The 19,764-nt window shown below is 57.7% G+C and overlaps 5 protein-coding genes across 5 annotated transcripts; 4 read left to right on the top strand and 1 right to left on the bottom strand.

Moving 5' to 3' along the window:
- Positions 1-1,393: 1,393 nt before the first annotated feature.
- Positions 1,394-2,388, bottom strand: CGCA056_v013066 (PI-PLC X domain-containing protein 1; the record flags this gene model as incomplete). The annotated part of the gene is made up of 3 exons (XM_037328310.1): positions 1,394-1,450; positions 1,542-1,834; positions 1,890-2,388. The coding sequence occupies 3 exons, from the start codon at positions 2,386-2,388 to the stop codon at positions 1,394-1,396; spliced, it is 849 nt and encodes a 282-aa protein (XP_037172590.1).
- A 4,321-nt stretch (positions 2,389-6,709) lies between these two features.
- Positions 6,710-7,617, top strand: CGCA056_v013065 (uncharacterized protein; the record flags this gene model as incomplete). The annotated part of the gene is made up of 2 exons (XM_037328309.1): positions 6,710-6,824; positions 6,878-7,617. 2 exons carry the CDS (start codon positions 6,710-6,712, stop codon positions 7,615-7,617), a joined length of 855 nt encoding a protein of 284 aa, XP_037172587.1.
- A 4,034-nt stretch (positions 7,618-11,651) lies between these two features.
- Positions 11,652-13,345, top strand: ino1 (Inositol-3-phosphate synthase; the record flags this gene model as incomplete). Its single annotated transcript, XM_037328308.1, has 2 exons — positions 11,652-12,382; positions 12,433-13,345. 2 exons carry the CDS (start codon positions 11,652-11,654, stop codon positions 13,343-13,345), a joined length of 1,644 nt encoding a protein of 547 aa, XP_037172588.1.
- Positions 13,346-14,990: 1,645 nt separating this feature from the next.
- CGCA056_v013063 (uncharacterized protein) lies at positions 14,991-16,661 on the top strand (the record flags this gene model as incomplete). Its single annotated transcript, XM_037328307.1, has 4 exons — positions 14,991-15,030; positions 15,207-16,012; positions 16,062-16,249; positions 16,301-16,661. The coding sequence occupies 4 exons, from the start codon at positions 14,991-14,993 to the stop codon at positions 16,659-16,661; spliced, it is 1,395 nt and encodes a 464-aa protein (XP_037172586.1).
- Positions 16,662-17,792: 1,131 nt separating this feature from the next.
- Positions 17,793-19,713, top strand: CGCA056_v013062 (uncharacterized protein; the record flags this gene model as incomplete). The annotated part of the gene is made up of 2 exons (XM_037328306.1): positions 17,793-18,101; positions 18,202-19,713. The coding sequence occupies 2 exons, from the start codon at positions 17,793-17,795 to the stop codon at positions 19,711-19,713; spliced, it is 1,821 nt and encodes a 606-aa protein (XP_037172968.1).
- Between the last annotated feature and the right edge of the window lie 51 nt (positions 19,714-19,764).

Here is a 19,764-nt window from a genome sequence, read left to right as displayed (position 1 = left end):
TTGACGGGCGGGTCGCAGAGGACGAGGCCTTGTGTGTGTTAGCGAGGGTGTATGAGCATGATGGTTTGCAGACTTACAGTCCCAGCCGCCGCCTTCGGTCCTCCAAGACCAAACGCCGCACTTCCTCCGCACAACACCCACGTCTAAGTAGTTGTCAATCTCATCAGGGGAGTTATCCCATCTGAAATCTCTGGAAACGCCAATATGTCTTCCTGTAGCCGCGCAAACCCATCGGAAGCTCGTCGGTTTCCTGTCAAAGGTCACAACCTCATAGTACTTCATCTCCAGGTGTCCCCGACTCTGTATGACAGACGGCAACTGTACACCATCGCTCTCGCCCATCCAGTTCAGGTTGTGCACCACAACACGCTCGTGCTCCACGAAGAAGGACGGGTGAAGCGAGAAATGATTCCCCAGAACGCTCGCAAAGCCCGGGCCGAGCCCCTCGACGATGTAGATGTTCTGGCGGCCGCGCTGCGAGGCCGTGTTGAGGAAGTGCGCCTGAAGCAGGGCCGGCTTGTCGAACTCTGCTTTCTTGGCGAACTTGCCGTTGTGGAGGCTTAGCTTGACGACTTTGACATTGTCGTCGGTGAAGGCGATGCGCTGGGTGGTAGCCTTGGGGTCGCGCTGCTTAAGCCGCGGGTCTGAGAAGGAGAGCGACCTAACGAAGTCGAGGTACTCGCCGTCAGCTAGCCACGCTCCGTTTCTCTCCATGGCGGTGAAAGCAGATGCTCATTCCAGGCAGATAGTTGCGTGTGAATGGTAACGATAAAGGGGACAAAATGAATCAGGTCGTATATGTCGGAACTCAAACGAGCCGGCACTCATGAAATGAAGCCATGGCTTGGTATTTATCTCATGAGTCAAGGACACGCGACAAGATGATTTCAGATCGGGGAGCAAGGTAGATGCAAATGTGAAAATTGACAGCAGCAGCCAAAATCAGGCTGCGAAAAATGGTATCTAGTGACCGGTGGCCGAAAATGGATGAGAACGGTAGCCCGCCAGCCCCTTGGCCGTCGCCCGAAGCTCCTTGCCCGAATCGGGACACCGAGCGTGGCTTCGCTCTCACCACCAAAAAGCCACTCGGATGCGACCCCTCCTTCTCTCTCCCTCTTCTCTCCCCTCACAACTGGCCCTGGGCAAACGTGATCTCGTTCGCCTCGCCAGAGCGAACGCCCTTCCCACGCGCGATTTAATCGCCGGAAACACGAAGCCTCTGCGGCGCGGTTTGCGGCAAACACACTCGCCCTGCCCGCCCTGTTTACCAAGGCCAGCTGACGGGTGCCTGCTTCACTTCCCCGGAGCCCTTGCTACTATTTTTGCGACATCCTGTTCCAACTGCCGCTGGCGCGAGTTGGCTGCATTCCATGCATGGAAGGTCGGATTCCTTCTAGGCGTTATACGTAGTCTGCGCCTTCACCGCGTCGCCGACATTGATCCAGTCAAGCTTATTTCAGCCCAAGTCAGCAACGGTAATTTCGATGATCCGACAATGGCTGCCAGCCAACTCGGTGTCCAAGAGAGGATGTCCAACTTACCAGAATCACATTCGGTGTCTTCCCCCACATGCCTCTACAGAGGTTGACCTGCTTGTCGATCGAGTCAAACGAGTTCGTCTTTCCCGCGTTGGCCAGGTCCGGGATCTTGACGCCAAAGATGTCAATATTTAGGACGTGGTTGACGAGGTACATGCGCCCGTTCGGGTCGACGCCCTCTGGCCGGTCAATGTTGCACCGCGGGAAGTTCGAGTCCGTCTCGCCGTACGGCGTCTCCCAGAAGTACTGGAACTCGTCGAGGATGTAGTTCAACTTGCTCGTGTCGGCGTGGTAGTCTGCTCTCGTCAGTTTCTCAGTCTCCCAATTATCCTAGATGCAGGTCTGCCGTACCCATGAAGACGACCAACCTCGTCCCGTCGTCAATGAGTTTCTGAAGCGTGGGCCACTCGGCCACCTTCCCCTCGGGCCGGAGCACATATTTGTCGAGGCCCGTACTCTTGAACACGTCGTCGAACTTTTGCACGGGGATCGCGTCGATGTTGGTCAGAAGCAGAGTCACGACTTCGTCCGGGTGGGCGTTCATCCACTTGGTGATTGAGGTCAAGTAATCAGACAACGACCCGGCGTCCAGAATGAGGCAATCGGTATGACACATCTGAATGCCGCCATCCTTATTCTGCGTCTGGGCTTGCAGGAAGCGGACACCCAAGTCAAGTTGTGCCGTTGGCGAAACCAGCTGGTTATCTGCGGGCCCGATGCCTACAAAGGGGCTGTTGTGAGAACCGACAAAGGTCACCTCCGAGTACTTCTTCCCGCAGAGTGCATCGTTGCCATTGCAGGCGGCGGCGGCAAGGCCCGCAACAACGGGCAAGAAAAGAGCGGCGCGCATGGCGATAATGATATTAGCATTAGAGCAGGAAGAGGTACAGACACGACGTGGAGCATCTCGACACGACAGAGGCGGCGGCTATATAAACATAGATCTAGTTCGTATGCAAACACCGGCAGCCCAGCTGAATGGGGGTTTGGCGATAGCTTAAAGTGACATCTCGGACGAGCTGGCGAATCAGACGGCCAAACAGGCCAGTGTCAGCGCCTTCGCGGGGATGTTAGTGGCCACTCGGCCGGGCCATGAGAGGACTTTGGCTGGTCGAGGGCCGGAGTGATCCCTCTGGATGTAACTGCTCGACATGTGAGCGATGGCACCCAAGACCGTTGTATCTGCAGTCTGGTTGCCGTTGAAGTGACGGCTCGTGGTCCTGTGATTGGGTCACGGCATATTCCCGAGCTTCTTGATCGGTTGGGACCAGACGGGGAGTTGCACTGGTTGCGAACATGAGATGCTTGTCAAGACGGGTGTCTTTGCCACATCTATCGAGTTACTCAAGATATGAGATGCAGAGCCACTTATTCGCGCATGTAGGAAGGATCCAGCGGGAATCGGCGAGGAGGCCTCTGGGATGCAAAGGAGCAGGATGGGGGTTGTCCGAGGACATGTTGCTCCCAGTAGACCATTGAAAAGGGGCATAAATGGCCATCATCCCCTGGCCCTCCTAATCGACTTCTTGTTGGTTATTGAAGGCTCGGATTTTGGGTCGAAGAGTGGCAGCATGGGTTTACTGCCGTATGGACGCCACACTTATGCTTGTTTGAAGACGATGGACCCCGCGGTGCTGTGTTGGCCGCCACCAACGGCAAGTGAAACGGGAGAGTCGACGAATGACGGTGTCAAAGACGTCCACGCCGTGGTGGCGGTCATCAGGTCCGAGGCCGCTGAAGGGTCTCAAAGCAGGTCCCGAGGTGCGCTAACGTGGCTAGTAGCAGGGCCGCTCAGGGGACGAAAACAAGGTGTGGCAGGGGAGGGAGGCGCTGCGGGGCCTTATTGGCCCGGTGCCTGGGGGTCGCTTGATTGCCCTGCGTGCAGCTGCAGTTGTGCAGGACGATCCATTCCCTTCCTCCTGCCCTCTCTGGCAATGACCATTTTCCAACCCTCACCTCAACATCACGCACATGTTGGAGCGTAACCTCACCGTCGTGAACGCGACAAACGAGATGCACATGTCTTGACTCTTATCAAGCTCCAGTCCAACCTTGAGCAACGAAGCACACAGCAGACACCAGCGCAGCACAACCAAGGCCTAGTCCCAGCTGAATGGTAGTCACCCGTGCTTCAGACGCTTTCTGTCACCCGTCATACTGAACGCCAGAAGTCAGTTCCCGTAACCACTTCGCGGCCGGCTTTGACATTGACAGGAACTCTGTCCTGGGCGACAAGAGTCAAGACATCTGTCTGGCATTTATTGGGCTGCACCTTCTCTCTCAGCTTGCGTCCCAAGTTACGAACGCACGCACCAATAATGCCGTCGACATATAGCCCTTCAACACAGGGACGTCTGGACCAGCAGCCCAATGCTGAATGACAATTATCGCGCCTAATGACAATTTTAACGGGAGATCATACAAAGAACCAAGCGCACGCGCGCTGTACGTCAGATGCTCGTCGCAAAAGCAAAACGTCTTCAAGTGTATGCTCGTCATTTGGTGACCACGTTGAGGTCCTATCCGTCTCATTCTCGCAAAGGGAGAGGCGCAGCATCAGCTTGGGTCGTCGCCTTCGGACGAAGCAAGATGCTGCAACCTTACGAGCTAAACCTCGGATTCTCCTCGTACCCCGTACGCTAGACAAGACAACAGCTGAACTTGCACCATCATCTCATTTCTCATGAGAAAGAAAGATCCACCGCGAGAGGCAACCTAGAGGATGGCATCTATAGCGTCTCTAAACTGTCGCGCTGCTGCTGTGCAACGACAATGTGCGAGCCTGATCTCGACTTGTGCCGTTTAAGCCTATGTTCCACGCCGCAGGGGCCGATACCTTGTGTCCATCCACCGCGCTGGATCAAGGTTATTCGATCCACGTGCGACATTTCGAACCTCTAGGTCCAAATGGCTTGCGTCGAAATCTTCTAGCGCGCATCACCCTTCGAGTCACGCACTGGCCAGGCTCGTCGTTGAGACCAGGAACAGATGGCGAAGCCCAATCCGAGGCTGCCGTTGACGACGGCGTCGGGTGGTCACTCGTTCTCGCATGAACGCGGTGCTTCTGCTACGCCGCAAAGCTGTTCAGCCTCGCACAGAGATGGCCCGGCTCGTCTCACCGAAACCGAGGCAGGCTGGTTATGTCATCGGGAACGAGGAGCTGGTTGGGCTGTGGGGCGTGAAGCGGTTGACAACGTAGTACGGCGACGACGACGACATGCGGATTATGACAATTCATGAGACAACAAGCTCAGAGACGCTACGACCAGGCGGGTTGCGAGGGGTCGCCAAACTAAACAACTCAGAATGCGACCCCATCGAGGGTGCAGATTTTTTCACCTGTGTGTCGGAGGGCAGCAATGCAGGCCTGCACAGCCCTCAGAGCAAGCATGGACGACGATCGACGTCAGCCGGATTTGGTTATGCTTGCTTCCAACCGCGTGGGATGCCCGGCAGATCTGCCCCCTCCACCTCCCTCAATCCGCGCCTCCACCTCCACCTTCACCTCAGGTCGCGGGTTTCTTCGTCGGCTAAACCATGAGGTCAAGGAAACCCGCAAGAGTGTGAGGGCAAGCACTGGCAAGGAAGGTAGGGAGGACGGAAACAACCGTGCGCGTGCTGACGAAACATGGAATTCCTCCGACATCCGAGTTCGTTGTAGAGAGTTTCTGCCAAGCACTGTCAACTGCTGGCCCAAGGCTTGTCACAACCCGAGTCGAGACGGCATGCGATTGCCGAGCTTTCATCCCGCCTTGCTGTTCCTGCCAAGTCATGTCAGCGGCCGGCTGGCAATGTCACCGTCATTGGCGCCTCCGACGATGGGTTCGGAAGTTTTGCGTCCTTGGGTCTTCATCACGAATCCACGAGAGCGAGGCTTCATGATGAAGGTCTAACCACCCACCCGGCCCCGTATTGCTATGGGGAAGAGAACCACAATTCAAGCCTTTCCCGTTTTCTTTCCGAAAACCGAAACGGTGGGCGGAGCCCCCGATAAGCTCGTTGCTCGTTGGGGCTCTCTCGACTTCCACCAGATATCTCCTCGGCCTCTAACGCAGGCCCGGCCGTGGTGAGTCGAACTGTGTCGAGCGAGACGGGGTCTTTACCAAAGGGGGCATGGCGTCGCCGCTCTCCCGTACTCGCGAATGGAGCACCCAGGGGCGACGCCCACTTGCCTGACCGGAGCTTCCTGGTCACGAACGGAGACGCTGCTCAAATCCGCGATGTTTTGCCCCGTCTCAACCTCACCAGAAGAAGTCAGTCAGCGCACGCAGCTTGGCCCGAGCTCGCTGGCGCTGGACCAGCAACCTCACACGACTCACGTTTTAGGATCGACACCATCCTAGCGTCGTTCTCAAATCTTTTCACCTGAAGAGATGGGATTGCCCTTGTTGTTCCCAGGAACGCTCCCGCCGCTAAACCTTGTCCAGCAACCTCGTCACCCTCATCGACGCCGAGCCCCAAACCAGCCGTGGAGAAGGCGTTTAGCCTTACTCCTGAGAAGCGTGGAAGCCGTCGTAGCTCCCCCACAGCCGTGATTTTCAGAGATCTACCTATCGGAAGCCAGATCGCCAACAGCTCGTCATGCATGAACCTGTCCTGGCCGTCTTTGCCGAGTAAACCAGCCTGCGCGGGACCACTTGCTCACCTCTTCCCAGTGGCGTTTCTCGTCCCTCCTGGTCATCGCTCCTCAGGACCCGCAGGTCCCCTCGAAACAGGTTTCCAAGCCAATCGCATCTTCAGAAACCTCGTCTTCGAGCGAGAACACAGCCCGTGTCGTCCAGTCGTCAGATCAATGCCTCGACTGATCTTTTCGTGAGAGAAGCCAGCGGCAACATGCCTCACACTCACTCGCTGGAAGCGCGGCCATCGAGGAATCCTTGGCCCTTGGGAACTGAGGCCCGTGTTTGCCAAGCCCCATCAACTGTCTTCCAAGACTGTCCAAGACCTGTCATCCAGTCTGTCGAGAACTTGTATAAGAATCACACGCATATCCGGCCAAACCTTCTCGATCTTACTTGTCTCTCATCAGCATCTCATCAACACTTCAGCCTTTTCTCTTCATCTGCCTTTCTTTTCCACAAGAGCCCGGAGCTCCTTGACAGTCTATTGCATCGATAATAATCAGCCTCTTATTCAAGACTCAACTTTCACCAATCTTTCCAACCGCCAAGATGAAGTACGCCTCCACCATCCTCCTCGCGGCTTTCGCTGCCACCAACGTCTTTGCCCACGGTGTCATCGACAGCGTTCAGGGTGCTAATGGTGTCAACCTGCCCGGTCTCTCTTGTAAGTCACTCGCTCGTTTCTATCTCTGATATCTCAATCTTACACAAATGCAGTGATCGACGGCACTCCTCGTGACTGCGCCTCTCCCCGCTGCGGCTCTGAGGCCGACACCTCCATCATCCGTGACCGCGAGATGGGCACCAACCGCGCCTCCGCCCTTGGTCGCACCCAGGGTGGCGGCCCCGTCGACGCCGCCACCATGGTCGGCCAGTTCATGAACGGCGCCGCCGGCAACACCACCGCCGTAAAGAAGGCCCGCGAGATCCACGAGGCCAACATGGCTCGCCGCTCCCTCGTCGCCCGCCAGGCCGGCAAGGGCACCAAGACCCCCAAGGGCACTGCTGAGACCGCCGTCAAGGCCGCCACCGGCATGGCCGCCCAGGGCGGCATGCCCACCACCGCCGACGACGGCACCCTCAAGATGACCTTCCACCAGGTCAACCAGGACGGCGCGGGTCCCCTCAAGGCCGACGTTGACGGCACCTCGGGCGGTACTGACCCCTCCGCCTTCAAGACCGCCGAGGTCACCCAGAACGTCCCGGGTATCGGCTTCGGCGGCCTGTCCGGCGCCTCCACCATGGACTTCCCTGTCGCCATCAAGATGCCCGCGGGCATGACCTGCGACGCCAACGTTGGCGGCGCCAGCAACGTCTGCGTCGCCCGCCTGCGCAACGCTGCGCTCGCCGGCCCCTTCGGCGGCTCCGTCGCCTTCACTCAGTCCGCCACCGCCCGCAAGCGCGCCGTCGAGTACAACATCGCCAAGCGCCGCGCCGCGCGCTCTTTCCAGGCCTAAATATGCTGATCTTAGTCTGCATGGGCATCGGGAAACGGTAGTCACCACAAGGAGCTAGGAACACAAACAACAACAAAATGCCTTCGTTTTTCCGTCGGTATCCTTCTCTCAGTGTCATATCTGCGATATGCGCGGGGATGAAGAACAGCCGGCGGGGGGGATACAGCACAAGGAGGACTTGACTTTCTCATTTCTCTCTCTCAAGATTGTATCATTTTTTCTTTCAAACGTCACTCAGTGATATCCTGTGGATAGTACTTGGGGGGAGACTTCTTTTTTCAGATTTTTGTGTATAATCCTTGCCGCCCTTACCTTAGAAGTGTTGATGAACAAAATAACGATGCTTGATGGTTCTTGAAAATACTTGGCTTTTTGCTTGGCGAATGCTTGTGATGCGTGATATGATAATTGGACTTAACTTATTGGGCTCTTCTCAGGCATTCTCTTGCCTTACACAGACATCCCGGCACTTTGGGGGCCCGGGTTGGGACTTGACTGACGTCTTCTTTTGGAAGAGGGAAGTGTGGGGGGATAATCCTGGTCTTGGCGTGAAACGTCGAGGCCCGCCGACATGCCACGACTTGGACGGCAGCCGGAGACAGGGGGGCACCCCTCGGGGGTTTTGGTGGGTAGCATCTGTAGATCCATTCGGGACATTCTTTCTGAGATAAACTACCTCGCGTACGCGGCTGCATCCTCGGTGAGATCCCAGAAATCTATGCTCACATTTTGATGATTCTCACTTATCCAAAATGATACAACGATCGAGACAGAGAAAGGTGCAGAGGAGAGTTTAGTGCAGAACGGGAGAATTCTCGGTGTTCCCTCGCCCCAAGATTCCGCGTCATCTGAAGTTTTCCATATCGTGTCACGAGTGCTAGTGAGAAAGGGTGACGTTTGACGCGATTCCCGGAGATGCTGCAAGTGCTGATGGAAGGGTGGGTGGGGTGTGGTGTGGTGTGCGGCGGGTAGCATAGCATGGCATTTTGGGAAACAGCACAGTGAATGGTTTTGAGTTTGATGGTGTTGGGCTGGAAGTGGTTCGTGGTGGTGTGTACGGGACAACAGACAGAGTTCCCGCGGAGATAGGGGTCTAGCAACACACACGCACGCCCGTATTGCACGTACGCACGTTTTCCGCCTCGTGTTTTTCGTCATCCCGTGTCTGCGACGAGGGACTTGGGCCCTTGGCTCTCGAATGTTCTGGTTCCGGGAGACGCTGCGTTTTAGGGGGTCATTGTGGCCGGAGATGCTGTGTTGTCAGCGGAGAAGTGTGGCTTGCTTGGAGATTTGGGTATGTGCGATGATGGGTGATGAACATGAGGTTGCGGAATTGGGGACTACACTTGCAGTAAACCTTTTCTTGGACTTTCTTTCACATCAGTGGTCTTGAAGACATTTTGCAGATGCCACGCGCGTCCGGCAGCAAGCCAACGGCTCCTCCCGCGCGCCACAAGAAATCTCAGGAACCCGCGACTCAGATTAGACTGGCCAGAACTTGAGCGGCTGAAAGGCGGCAAGTCGGCGGCGGGTCCAGCAAAGCTGCCTCGGCGCATTTCCCCTCCTTCTCCGGGCTCCAGTGCGGCCGGGCAAGAGGGCCCGACACTCCGATCCGGCGGAGTTTGGGGGGGGGGGGGGGGGGGGGGGGGGTGCAGGGAGAGTGCTGGGAGAACCGGAGTTAGACAGGACAGACCGGACGCCAAGTGTTAATCGGTCTTCGTGCGAAACCCCCGAGATTGCCGCGGCTTCTTCTTCATCGCCAGTCTCGTCATATCACTTCCTTGCAACTTGTGCATGATTTGCGAGATGGCCATACAATGAGGAAGACCATCGAACATAAGACTAGCGGTCAAGCACGGCAAGGAAGAAGCAAACGCCCTCCCAAGACACTAGATATGTCGCTCTCACGGATCAACGCAGCGCGAGCAGGGGGTCGGGGGGAAGGATACGCGCAAAAAAGGCACTTACAGGTTCTCCGGGTTGCGGCGTTGTTCGTCACGGCGATGATTTGTGTGGTTGAAGAAAAGAGTGGAGGGGTTGTTTTTTCGTGCTTGCGTTGCGTTGCATGGTACGCTGGCCCGCCAGGGAGACATTCGCGAGGGACAGGGGACGAGGTGCAGGAACAGCCTGGCGGAAGAGAGAGCCGAGATGGAGGGAGGGTGCTATGGGTGGTTTCTTGGGATGCCAAGGAGATGGAAGGCTGGGCGGTCGGTTTTCGAGAGGATTATGTACAATGTTTCTATTTCTTTCTGATGTTTGCTTTTCTTGGAACCATTGACTACATTCTCAAGAGATGGAGGATGTCTAGTGTAGAACAGAGATGGACAACCATGAGAGTCAAGGTGCTCACTTCAAAGACCACCGCCTGAAAGCGAGGTTCCCGCATGCCCCACATCCAGCCGAAGAACCCGCAGTCCGCGCCTCCGAGGTCGCCGGGGGACGGAATCCAATCAGGCGGTCCAGTGGGCCGTCGCTCGCCAGGTGCCCTGGGTAAGGCAGCCCCTCCTTCCTATGTCGGCCAGGCGGCCCCCAACGTCTTTTCCGCCCCTGCTTTTTGGGGGAGGAGGAAACGAAGGGCCCCGCCATACCGCTGTGTCGGGGACACGAGACCAGCTGTCTCCGAGTCGGACTGCATGGAAAGAAAGGATTCTGTTGGGGCAAATTATGCTGCCCTCATCTTGATCCTCCTGATAATTCCCAATGCATATCGAAAGTTGTGTCATTAGGACTTGCTGTAAAAAAGAAAGCATTCGTCCTACTGCAGACACGGGCCCGGGCCTATCGTGTGAGGGGTTCACTTTTCGGGTGTGGTGGCTTGGAGATAAGAGAGAGCTATTAGCTTCCACGAACATGTGAAAACCATGCAGTTCATCCCGTCGTCGGATTAATCGCAACCACAAAAAATCCAAAAAGAACAGATCATACGCCAAATGATGCTTCCATCTGTGCAACTTCATAGCTTTCTCGACAGAGCGTCTTGCACGAGATCACATTCATCCCCGTTCAACTTGGTCTCTTCTCTCAACCCCGAATTAGCCAAAACTCAAAGCATCCTTCTGACGTGTGTAAGTTGAACTTCCCACGCTGCACTGTCCGTCGCCAGGTACGCGTAAACAGCAATCCACGTTCCTTCTTCCCGCTCCAATGCCGTAATTTAAGACAACCGTCTCGCATAGAGCCTTTCCCTCGTAATCCCGCAGAAGTACACTTATGCCCTCTGGTTCATCCATCATCTTCCGTCCAAACAACCACCCGGCCAAGCCCGCCCGTCCGCGTTATCTAGAAGCCAAGCACCCCCCTCTAGCGGCGCTGCAGCAGAAATAGGGCTCCACATCATCATCACAACCGGCGCGCCGCCTCACACCGCTTGACAGCTTGCAGCGGTTTGTCTGTGTGTACAGTGTACCTACCCAGAGCTGCAAGACGTGTTTTCGTTAGCCTAGTGTACCTAGCCTACCTAGCTCACTCTGCATTATCCCTCCCCCACGCTCCACCTTCATTGTCTCTCCGCCCCCAGTTCCACCGACACGCGCGGCTTTCCTGCACCCAGCCGAGCCCCCCGACGTCCCGAAGTGACACTATTTGAACGCCGCTTGACCCCGTCCACGCCCGCTTCGCATCTCACCTCTTCTCTTCTTCTTCTTCATCCTGAAGATTAACAGTCTCGTACAGACAGCAGAAAAAGGAAACCGCAATCTCACAAACCAACTTTCAACTAACAAACCCAATCAAACCATCTGATCGCGCTTACGGGTCGCGATCGCCCCCGTCGTCAAGACGTTTTCCAACCTCCTCAACTCGTAAGTCCTCTATCTTGAAGATGGGTTTATTCGGGTCAACTGTGAGCTAACAACATGCACAGGGTCCATCATCCGTACGCAGGAGCCCGCTGCTCTGCCGCCCCCGGGGGTTCAGCGGACTCGGCCTTTGATCTCTAAAGGCCTCTAGCTAACCAAGCCAAACCAACCTATCTGCCTGAACCTTTGAAAACCCAACAACTAAACCCCCAATTCTACCTCGGGCTCTGACAAAACATGGCTCCCCATGCAGAGGTAGACGCGGGCTCCGCGCACGGAGACGGACCCCTTTCCCCTAACGGCAACGGAGCCGCGGCCGGTGGCCACGCCCGCGAGCTCTTCACCGTAAACTCCCCCAACGTCGTCTACAACGACACCGAGATCCTGTCAAAGTACACCTACCGCACCACCAAGGTCTCGCAGGATGCCAATGGCAAGTACGTCGCCACCCCGACCGAGACGCTCTACGAGTTCAAAACGGAGCGCAAGGTCCCCCGCGTCGGCATGATGCTCGTCGGGTGGGGCGGCAACAACGGCACGACCGTCACCGCCGGCATCCTCGCCAACCGCCGCGGGCTGACCTGGGACACACGCGAGGGCGCTCGCGCGGCCAATTACTACGGCTCCGTGATCATGGGGTCGACCGTCAAGCTGGGCACGGACGCCGCGACGGCCAAAGACGTGAACATCCCGTTCCACGACCTGCTGCCGATGGTGCACCCGAACGACCTCGCCATCGGCGGGTGGGACATTAGCGGGATGAACCTGGCCGCGGCGATGGACCGCGCGCAGGTACTGGAGCCGACGCTCAAGGCGCAGGTCAAGAAGGAGATGGGGGAGATGGTCCCGCTGCCGAGCATTTACTATCCCGACTTCATCGCCGCCAACCAGGAGGACCGGGCCGACAATGTGCTCCCCGGGACGAAGGCCTGCATGGCTCATGTTGAGCAGATTCGCAAGGATATACGGTGAGTTTGCTGTGAGGGTCAGTGAAGGTTATATGACTAACATGGCGAAGCAACTTCAAGGAGGCCAACGGCCTTGACAAGGTTATTGTGCAGTGGACCGCCAACACCGAGCGCTACGCCGACATCATCCCGGGCGTCAACGACACCGCCGACAACCTGCTCAAGGCCATTGAGGAGGGTCACGAGGAGGTGTCTCCGTCCACCGTCTTCTCCGTTGCCTGCACGCTCGAGGGCGTGCCTTTTATCAACGGCTCCCCGCAAAACACCTTCGTGCCCGGCGCCATCGAGCTGGCCGAGAAGCATGGGGCCTTCATCGGCGGCGACGACTTCAAGTCGGGGCAGACCAAGATGAAGTCCGCGCTGGTCGACTTTCTCATCAACGCGGGCATCAAGCTGACGTCCATCGCAAGCTACAACCACCTCGGCAACAACGACGGCAAGAACCTCAGCTCGCACAAGCAGTTCCGGTCCAAGGAGATCTCCAAGTCCAACGTGGTCGACGACATGGTGGAGGCCAACACGGTGCTGTACAAGGAGGGCGAGCATCCGGACCACACGGTGGTGATCAAGTACATGCCGGCGGTGGGCGACAACAAGCGCGCGCTCGACGAGTACTACGCCGAGATCTTCATGGGCGGGCACCAGACCATCTCGCTCTTCAACGTGTGCGAGGACTCGCTGCTGGCGTCGCCGCTCATCATCGACCTCGTGCTCGTGGCGGAGATGATGACGCGCATCCAGTGGAAGGCCGTCTCGTCGGACGGGGCCGCGACCAAGGACTTCAAGGGCTTCCACAGCGTGCTCAGCATCCTGAGCTATATGCTCAAGGCGCCGATGACGCCGCCCGGTACGCCCGTCGTCAACGCGCTCAGCAAGCAGCGCGCCGCGCTGACCAACATCTTCCGTGCCTGCATCGGTCTCGAGCCCGAGTCCGAGATGACGCTGGAGCACAAGCTGTTCTAGGTCAGAGATCGTACGATCCTCTTCGACGGAATGCCGTCGAAATCTCGCCGTTCTTTCCATGCCCACGTGGGCTGGTAACCTTGTTTTGCGTCTTTCCACATTGGAGGTCATTGACCGGCCTCAGCCCCTCTCTAGGTACTCATGTTGATGGAGGTATATGTTAGCATGCGCGATAAAAACCAAACCAAATATAGTCACAGTCCCTACCGCAAAACGTCTCACATGTCGTAGAGTTTGCCGTGATCGCGTAGTGGTAAAGGATGCTGGTGAGCTTGCGTATTCGTCCTATATTGACGGAGCCAAAACTCCTGCGTGTCGAGGAGCAGAAACTTTGTTTTGCGAGTGTGAACCTGGGCCTGTCCTGTCGACCACATGTTTTGCGCGGCGGTAGGTGTGAGGTGCTGGTCCGCGATACGTCGAAGAGACGATGGTGGACGGCGGCAGGCGCATTGAAACGGATGGGACGAAGGCCAATCAGCACGTTGGGGACGGTCATGGCCCTGGTGGCCCAGACGCACCGTTCGTCATGAAATCCAGCGACAGGGCAGGGCCTTCAGGCTTTGGTGTTCTGCTATGGTCGATTGGTGAGGCACGGCAGAGCACGGTAAATCTTGACCCTCGTCGTTGCCGTTCGCTCGGTTGTGGTCGCGATTCTGGAGAAACCTGGAGAAGCGCTGGGGACCCGGTCGATTGGTGATTTGCGACATGTCGGTGCACACGTAGCCTTGCACCAAACCGCCTGTCAGCCACAGATTCCATCATCATCAATCGTCATTCTTTTGTCTTTCCCTCCGAAGCGAGGACGGGGGATGACGATTGACTGCATGGCAACAGAAAAAAGCGGATAGCAGGGAAATGAGGTGGTCTCGGCCTTGCTCTTCTCGTCAAAGACTCGACAGCGGCGCAATTTAGCTGCGGGCTGCAGGTTGCGGGTCTCCCCCTCCCCCTCCCCCTCCAAAAGCTAAATTCCGAAAAAGCAACGTCGGTGGAGCTGGAGTCCTGGAGCAGCTTCAGCCAGGGGGTGGCAACGGCACCATTCAGGGCAACTGAGGACTAAAGCGCGGCCTGTCATTGGTGGGCGGATGGATGAATCAGCACCCGTCTTGCGCTAGCGCCCCCTGGGGAGGGACGGGGTGTCCACGAGTGTCGTGGATGTCAACAACGTTCATTGTTCCCTGCTCGGCCGTGCCTGATCTGCCCAGACGGTTGCTGGGGTCGTGCTGGTCTCGAAATTACTGCCATTTTTGGTGGTAAAGCAAAGGTACGGACACTTTTGGCGGGCAGAGCGACACTGACACTACGCTCTGAACGTAGCGCTGCCAGAGAGGGAGGGGAGGGAGCCCTTACCAAGGAGTCAGGATTTGCGCTTTGTATGGTTCGCCCGTCTGAGCATGCCAAGACCGAACCTGCCCGTAAAGAAAGGGCACATGTCGTCCCTTCCCGCTTGTATCGCTCGATGGGGGAGCAATCTGCGTTACCCTGCTTCTTCTCTCTCCTTCCTATCTACGTTACGCTAATCCTGTGATCTTTCTCCCTTCATAATCACCTCCTGTCGTCGACTTCTTGACACTGCGTTCTGACGTCGAACTGCGATTGAGGGCGACGAGGCGTACAAGCCTTACGACGACACCACACGCGCGCCACGATGTTGTTCTCGAAATTTGGGCGCACTGCCCTTGCTGCAGGTTAGTGGCATTCTACTACTGCTTACTCCCGCGATCCTGCATTGGCGACCCTCAGAGACGTGCAATCCTTCCTATCCCCGCAGGTCGTCATACATCGCATTTCCGAATTGGGCACAATCGCCATGGACGGCTTCACCAGCCTGTGCGAACCCCAGCTAATCATGCGTCCACTACAGTTGCGCTGGCCACTCCCTCATCCGCCGCAGACACCTCAGACAAGACCGACCTTGGACAGTCAACCTTTGTTGCCCCCGAAAACAACGTCGCTTTCGGCTTCACGGTCCCAGAGAACAGCGGCGAAGATGTCTTCATCACCATCCGCGCCCCGATCGACAGGCAGTGGGCGGCTATCGGTCTCGGCCAGACCCAGATGGCGGGCAGCTTGATCCTGATGATCTACCGCGACGAGACGGGAAACAACGTCACCTTCTCCCCGCGCGTTGCCTACGGAAACTACGAGCCCTCATACTACGACCACGTCACCTGGGATGTCCTCCCTGGCACCGGCGTATTCAACGGTTCAATGTACTTCAGCGCGCGGTGCACCGCACACTGCAGGAACTGGCCGGGTGGTTATGTCGATGTGTCAAGTGAGACGCAAAAGGCCATCTATGCTGTGGGACCCAAGGGAGGCTTCTTCTCGAGTAAGATCGACTCGTCGGTCAAGTTTCATGAAGAGTTTGGCCGATTTACCATCAACATGAAGCGGACGATTGGTCCGGGAGACGCTCCCGCTCTCAAGGATGACGCGGCCAACGAGGGAACGGCGCAAATCGACGCCTATGACGGAAAGCGGGATCTGAAGTCCATCTTCCATGCACTGATGATGGTCGGCGCCTTGGTCTTCCTGATGCCCGTCGGCGTGGTGCTTCTGCGTTTAGGTGACAAGGTGAGGTGGCACGGCCTGAACCAGGGTGTAGCTCTGCTGCTCGTCATCATTGGCTTCGTTTTGGGTGTCCTGACCAGCTTCTGGTACAACCGTGTAAGTCGCGGCTCTCGCCTGATGGAGAATTCTACTGACGTAAGCCCAGTCTCGCGGCTTCACCTCTGCGCACCAGATCATTGGTTTGATAGTTGTCGGTTTCTGCTTTGGTCAATTTGCCCTTGGCTTCCTGCACCACTCCCATTTCAAGAAGACGGGCGAAACGACGACCATGAAGCCGATTCACGTATGGCTGGGCCGTATCATCATCGGTCTCGGCACCTTCAATGCCTTCCTGTACGTCTGTGCGTAATTAGTCGCTGCTGTCAGTCAGCTAACCTAGCGTAGTGGCTTCTCCTTCGCGTTGAACCGCAAGTTCAACTACTTCCTTGCCGGTCTGATCCTTCTGCTCATCGCCATTTCCATCTTCTTCACCTTCGGCCGGACGTGGAGGCGTCGTCGTAACGGCGTCTCAAAGTTTGGAAGAGAACCGGGCGGCTACAACCCGGAGCCGTGGCGACAGACCCCCACGCACGGCGGCTACTCGTATGCGGGCGCTCCGCCAGCGTACCAGCCGCCGTCACACCAGAACATTGGCCTGACGAGCATGGTCGCGGATCCGGCGCAGCCGACTAAGGAGCGAAGCAACAGCCGCGATTATCGGGCGAACGAGCTTGGCTCAGCCCACCAACCTCGAGAGATGGTGTAAATCAGACGCGATCGGGTAGTGAGAGTTGTCAAATGTTCCCATTTCGGCGTTACAAGCTTGGGTGGGACGAAACTGAATAAAAGGCGATCGCCGGTCTGGATTCTGAGGTTCTGTTTTGCGCTCGCGTTGAAGCGTTTTGTACATGTAATGTTTTGGTACAGGGCTTCGACTGGCAAAGAACCAGGAAGCCCTTTGAATGACGAACACAAACGTTGTCGAACGTTGACAGCGCATCGTCTGTGATGGTAGCTTGTGAGCGATGGAAGATGCTTAGTTCTAGCCCGGCGTCATCGGACTGGCCAGCATTGACGACGGCGGGCATCGGCACCGACTCGGCAGATTGCGACATCGAATTATGGCCGGCAAGTGGGGCAGTGTTCGTCGAGTTTGAGATGGGACTGACGTGCAGTTTGCTGCATGCAACGCCCTTTCGCTGCAGAAGATGCAATCAAATAGAAAAAGGGTTTCGACATGATGCGTATTGATCGAAACCTTTGGGTCCGCAGATGCAGCCGACCGGAGATGGTCGGGAGGCTCCGCAACCGTAACCTAAACGGCCGTTAGTTCCCCAGAATTCCCGACTGCAATGGCGACGAGAAAAGGACGGAGACCGCCCGCTTGGCCGGCGCCGTGATCGGCTTTGGTGGGGGTGTGTCGCCACTTTTCTTTGCGTCCTGCCTGCCAACCTGTCGCGAGGCGGTCTGCACTTGACGAGAAAAGTCTGCGACGTTAATTGAACCCGGCGTTAAGACGATTTCTTAGCTGGCGGGAAAAGGAAGAAGCGCTGACTCTTGTTGCAAGCTTTCCCTTGGTTGACGGCACGCGCTTTCCGTTTCGTTTGATACCAGTCGTGGGCTTCCCCGACCCCGGCTCCATCCCGTCCCGTCGCAGATCGGGGTTTTGCCGACGGGGAAAGAACCTCCCCACTAGAACGTCTTGATGCCTCTTCTGTACCCGTCAATCTTTCTTTTTGCATCCTCATTACAACTTAGAGCCTCAACATCATTCCGCATAGTGCTTAGATCGACGTCGTTCATTGCCCGAATAGATTTCTGTAGCAGTAGTCGGACGTACCTCTGTCGCAGCTCGCACACGCATCAACCGCATCCACCACCACCTCGACGGCAGGCCATGCCGCCGCGCACTGAAGAAGAACCGGTGCAGACACCGCCGTATCACGACGATGCCGACTCCGAACGAGAGGAAGGGTCCGACGAGGAGGGTGAAGAGGCGCGCATACTTAGTACCCTCGACGGGTCCGGGCCTGAAGTCGAGGCTGCGCCCGGCGCGGCGCTCTCACACCCGCGAGAGGAGGAGGAGCTGCTCAAACCGCCCGAAAAGCCCAAGCCCATCGCGTGGCGCGATCTGCCGCAGAAGCAGCAGTTGTTGGTCATTACGCTTACGAGGTTGAGTGAGCCGCTCGTGCAGACTTCCCTACAGGTTTGTCCTCATTCTGACCCCGCAGCTCTCATCTCACACCTCACATGAGATTTAACCCTTGGCAAGAGAATGAACATGAAATTGCTAACACGAATCCAAGTCCTACATGTTCTACCAACTTAAGTGGTTCGACCCGACGCTCCCGGACTCGGTCATCTCCTCCCAGGCCGGCATCCTCCACGCCTCCTTCACCGCAGCCCAGTTCATCACGGCCATGATCTGGGGCCGCCTCGCCGACTCGAAGCGTTTCGGCCGCAAGACCGTCCTCATGATCGGCCTCCTCGGCACCTGCCTGTCGTGCGTCGGCTTCGGCTTCTCCCAGAGCTTCGCGCAGGCCCTCTTCTTCCGCTGCATCGGCGGCGCCACCAACGGCAATGTCGGCGTCCTCCGGACCATGATAAGCGAAATCGTCCGCGAGAAGAAGTTCCAGGCCCGCGCCTTCATCCTGCTGCCCATGACCTTCAACATCGGCGTCATCATCGGGCCCATCCTCGGCGGCATCCTCTCCGACCCCGCCGGCAGCTACCCGGGCCTCTTCGGCGACGTGGAGTTCTTCAAAAAGTACCCCTACGCGACGCCGAACCTGCTGAGCGCTGTGTTCCTCTCGTGCGCGGCGTTGAGCGTGTGGCTGTGCCTCGACGAGACGCTCGACGCCCTCCGCGAAGAGGGCCCGGACCCGGGACGCCGCCTCGGCTCGAGCATCGCGAACCTCCTCCGCAGAGTCTGGACCCGGCTCCGCCACGGCCGACGCGGCGCGATACGGCTCGACGACGCGGCTTACGCCCAGCTGCAGTCCAGCTCCGCCAGCAGCACTGACGTCGAAATGTCCCCCGAACACCCCGCACCCAACAAGAGACCCAAGCCACGCTACACCCACCGCCTGCCCTTCCGGCGCATCTTCACCCGCAACGTCGTCATGACCTTCTCCGCGCACTTCTTCCTCGCCTTCCACGTCGGCACCTTCAACGCGCTCTGGTTCGTCTTCCTCTCCACGCCCACCTCGACCTCCCCGCCGCACCTCCCCTTCCGTTTCACCGGCGGGCTGGGCATGCCCCCGCAGAGCGTCGGCCTCGCCATGGCTATCCTTGGCGTCATCGGCATCACCCTCCAGCTCTTCGTGTACCCGCGGCTCTCCGCGCGCCTCGGCACCGTCCGCGCGTGGCGGCTGTTCCTCTACTTCTTCCCGCTGACGTACTTCCTCGTGCCGTACCTCTCGGTGGTGCCGACCACGCCGGGCGCGCTGCCGCCGGGGCCGAAGGGCGGGCCGGCGATCTGGTTCGCCATCGTCGGTGTCTTGCTGTTCCAGGTGCTCGGGCGCACGTTCGCGCTGCCGGGGCAGACGATCCTGATCAACAACTGCACGCCGCACCCGAGCGTGCTGGGCACGATCCACGGGCTGGGGCAGAGCGTGAGCAGCGCGGCGCGGACGATCGGGCCGGTGCTGTGCGGGTGGCTGTACGGGCAGGGCCTGGCGGGCGGGGTCGTCGGCGCGGTGTGGTGGGGGCTGGCCGGGGTGGCGGTGTTGGGGGTGCTGGCGAGCTGGGTTGTGTGGGAGGGGGATGGGCATGAGATTGTGTTGGAGGGGGATGAGGAGGAGGAGGAGGTAAGGTGAGAGAAGGGGGTTGGGGGTTGAGTAGATAGGTAATGACTATGGATAAACATT

This window comes from Colletotrichum aenigma, assembly GCF_013390185.1.
Source record: "Colletotrichum aenigma strain Cg56 chromosome Unknown KSG_Cg56_contig09, whole genome shotgun sequence".
Classification (NCBI taxonomy): Eukaryota; Fungi; Ascomycota; class Sordariomycetes; order Glomerellales; family Glomerellaceae; genus Colletotrichum; species Colletotrichum aenigma.
This window is presented reverse-complemented; position numbering and strand designations above follow the sequence as displayed.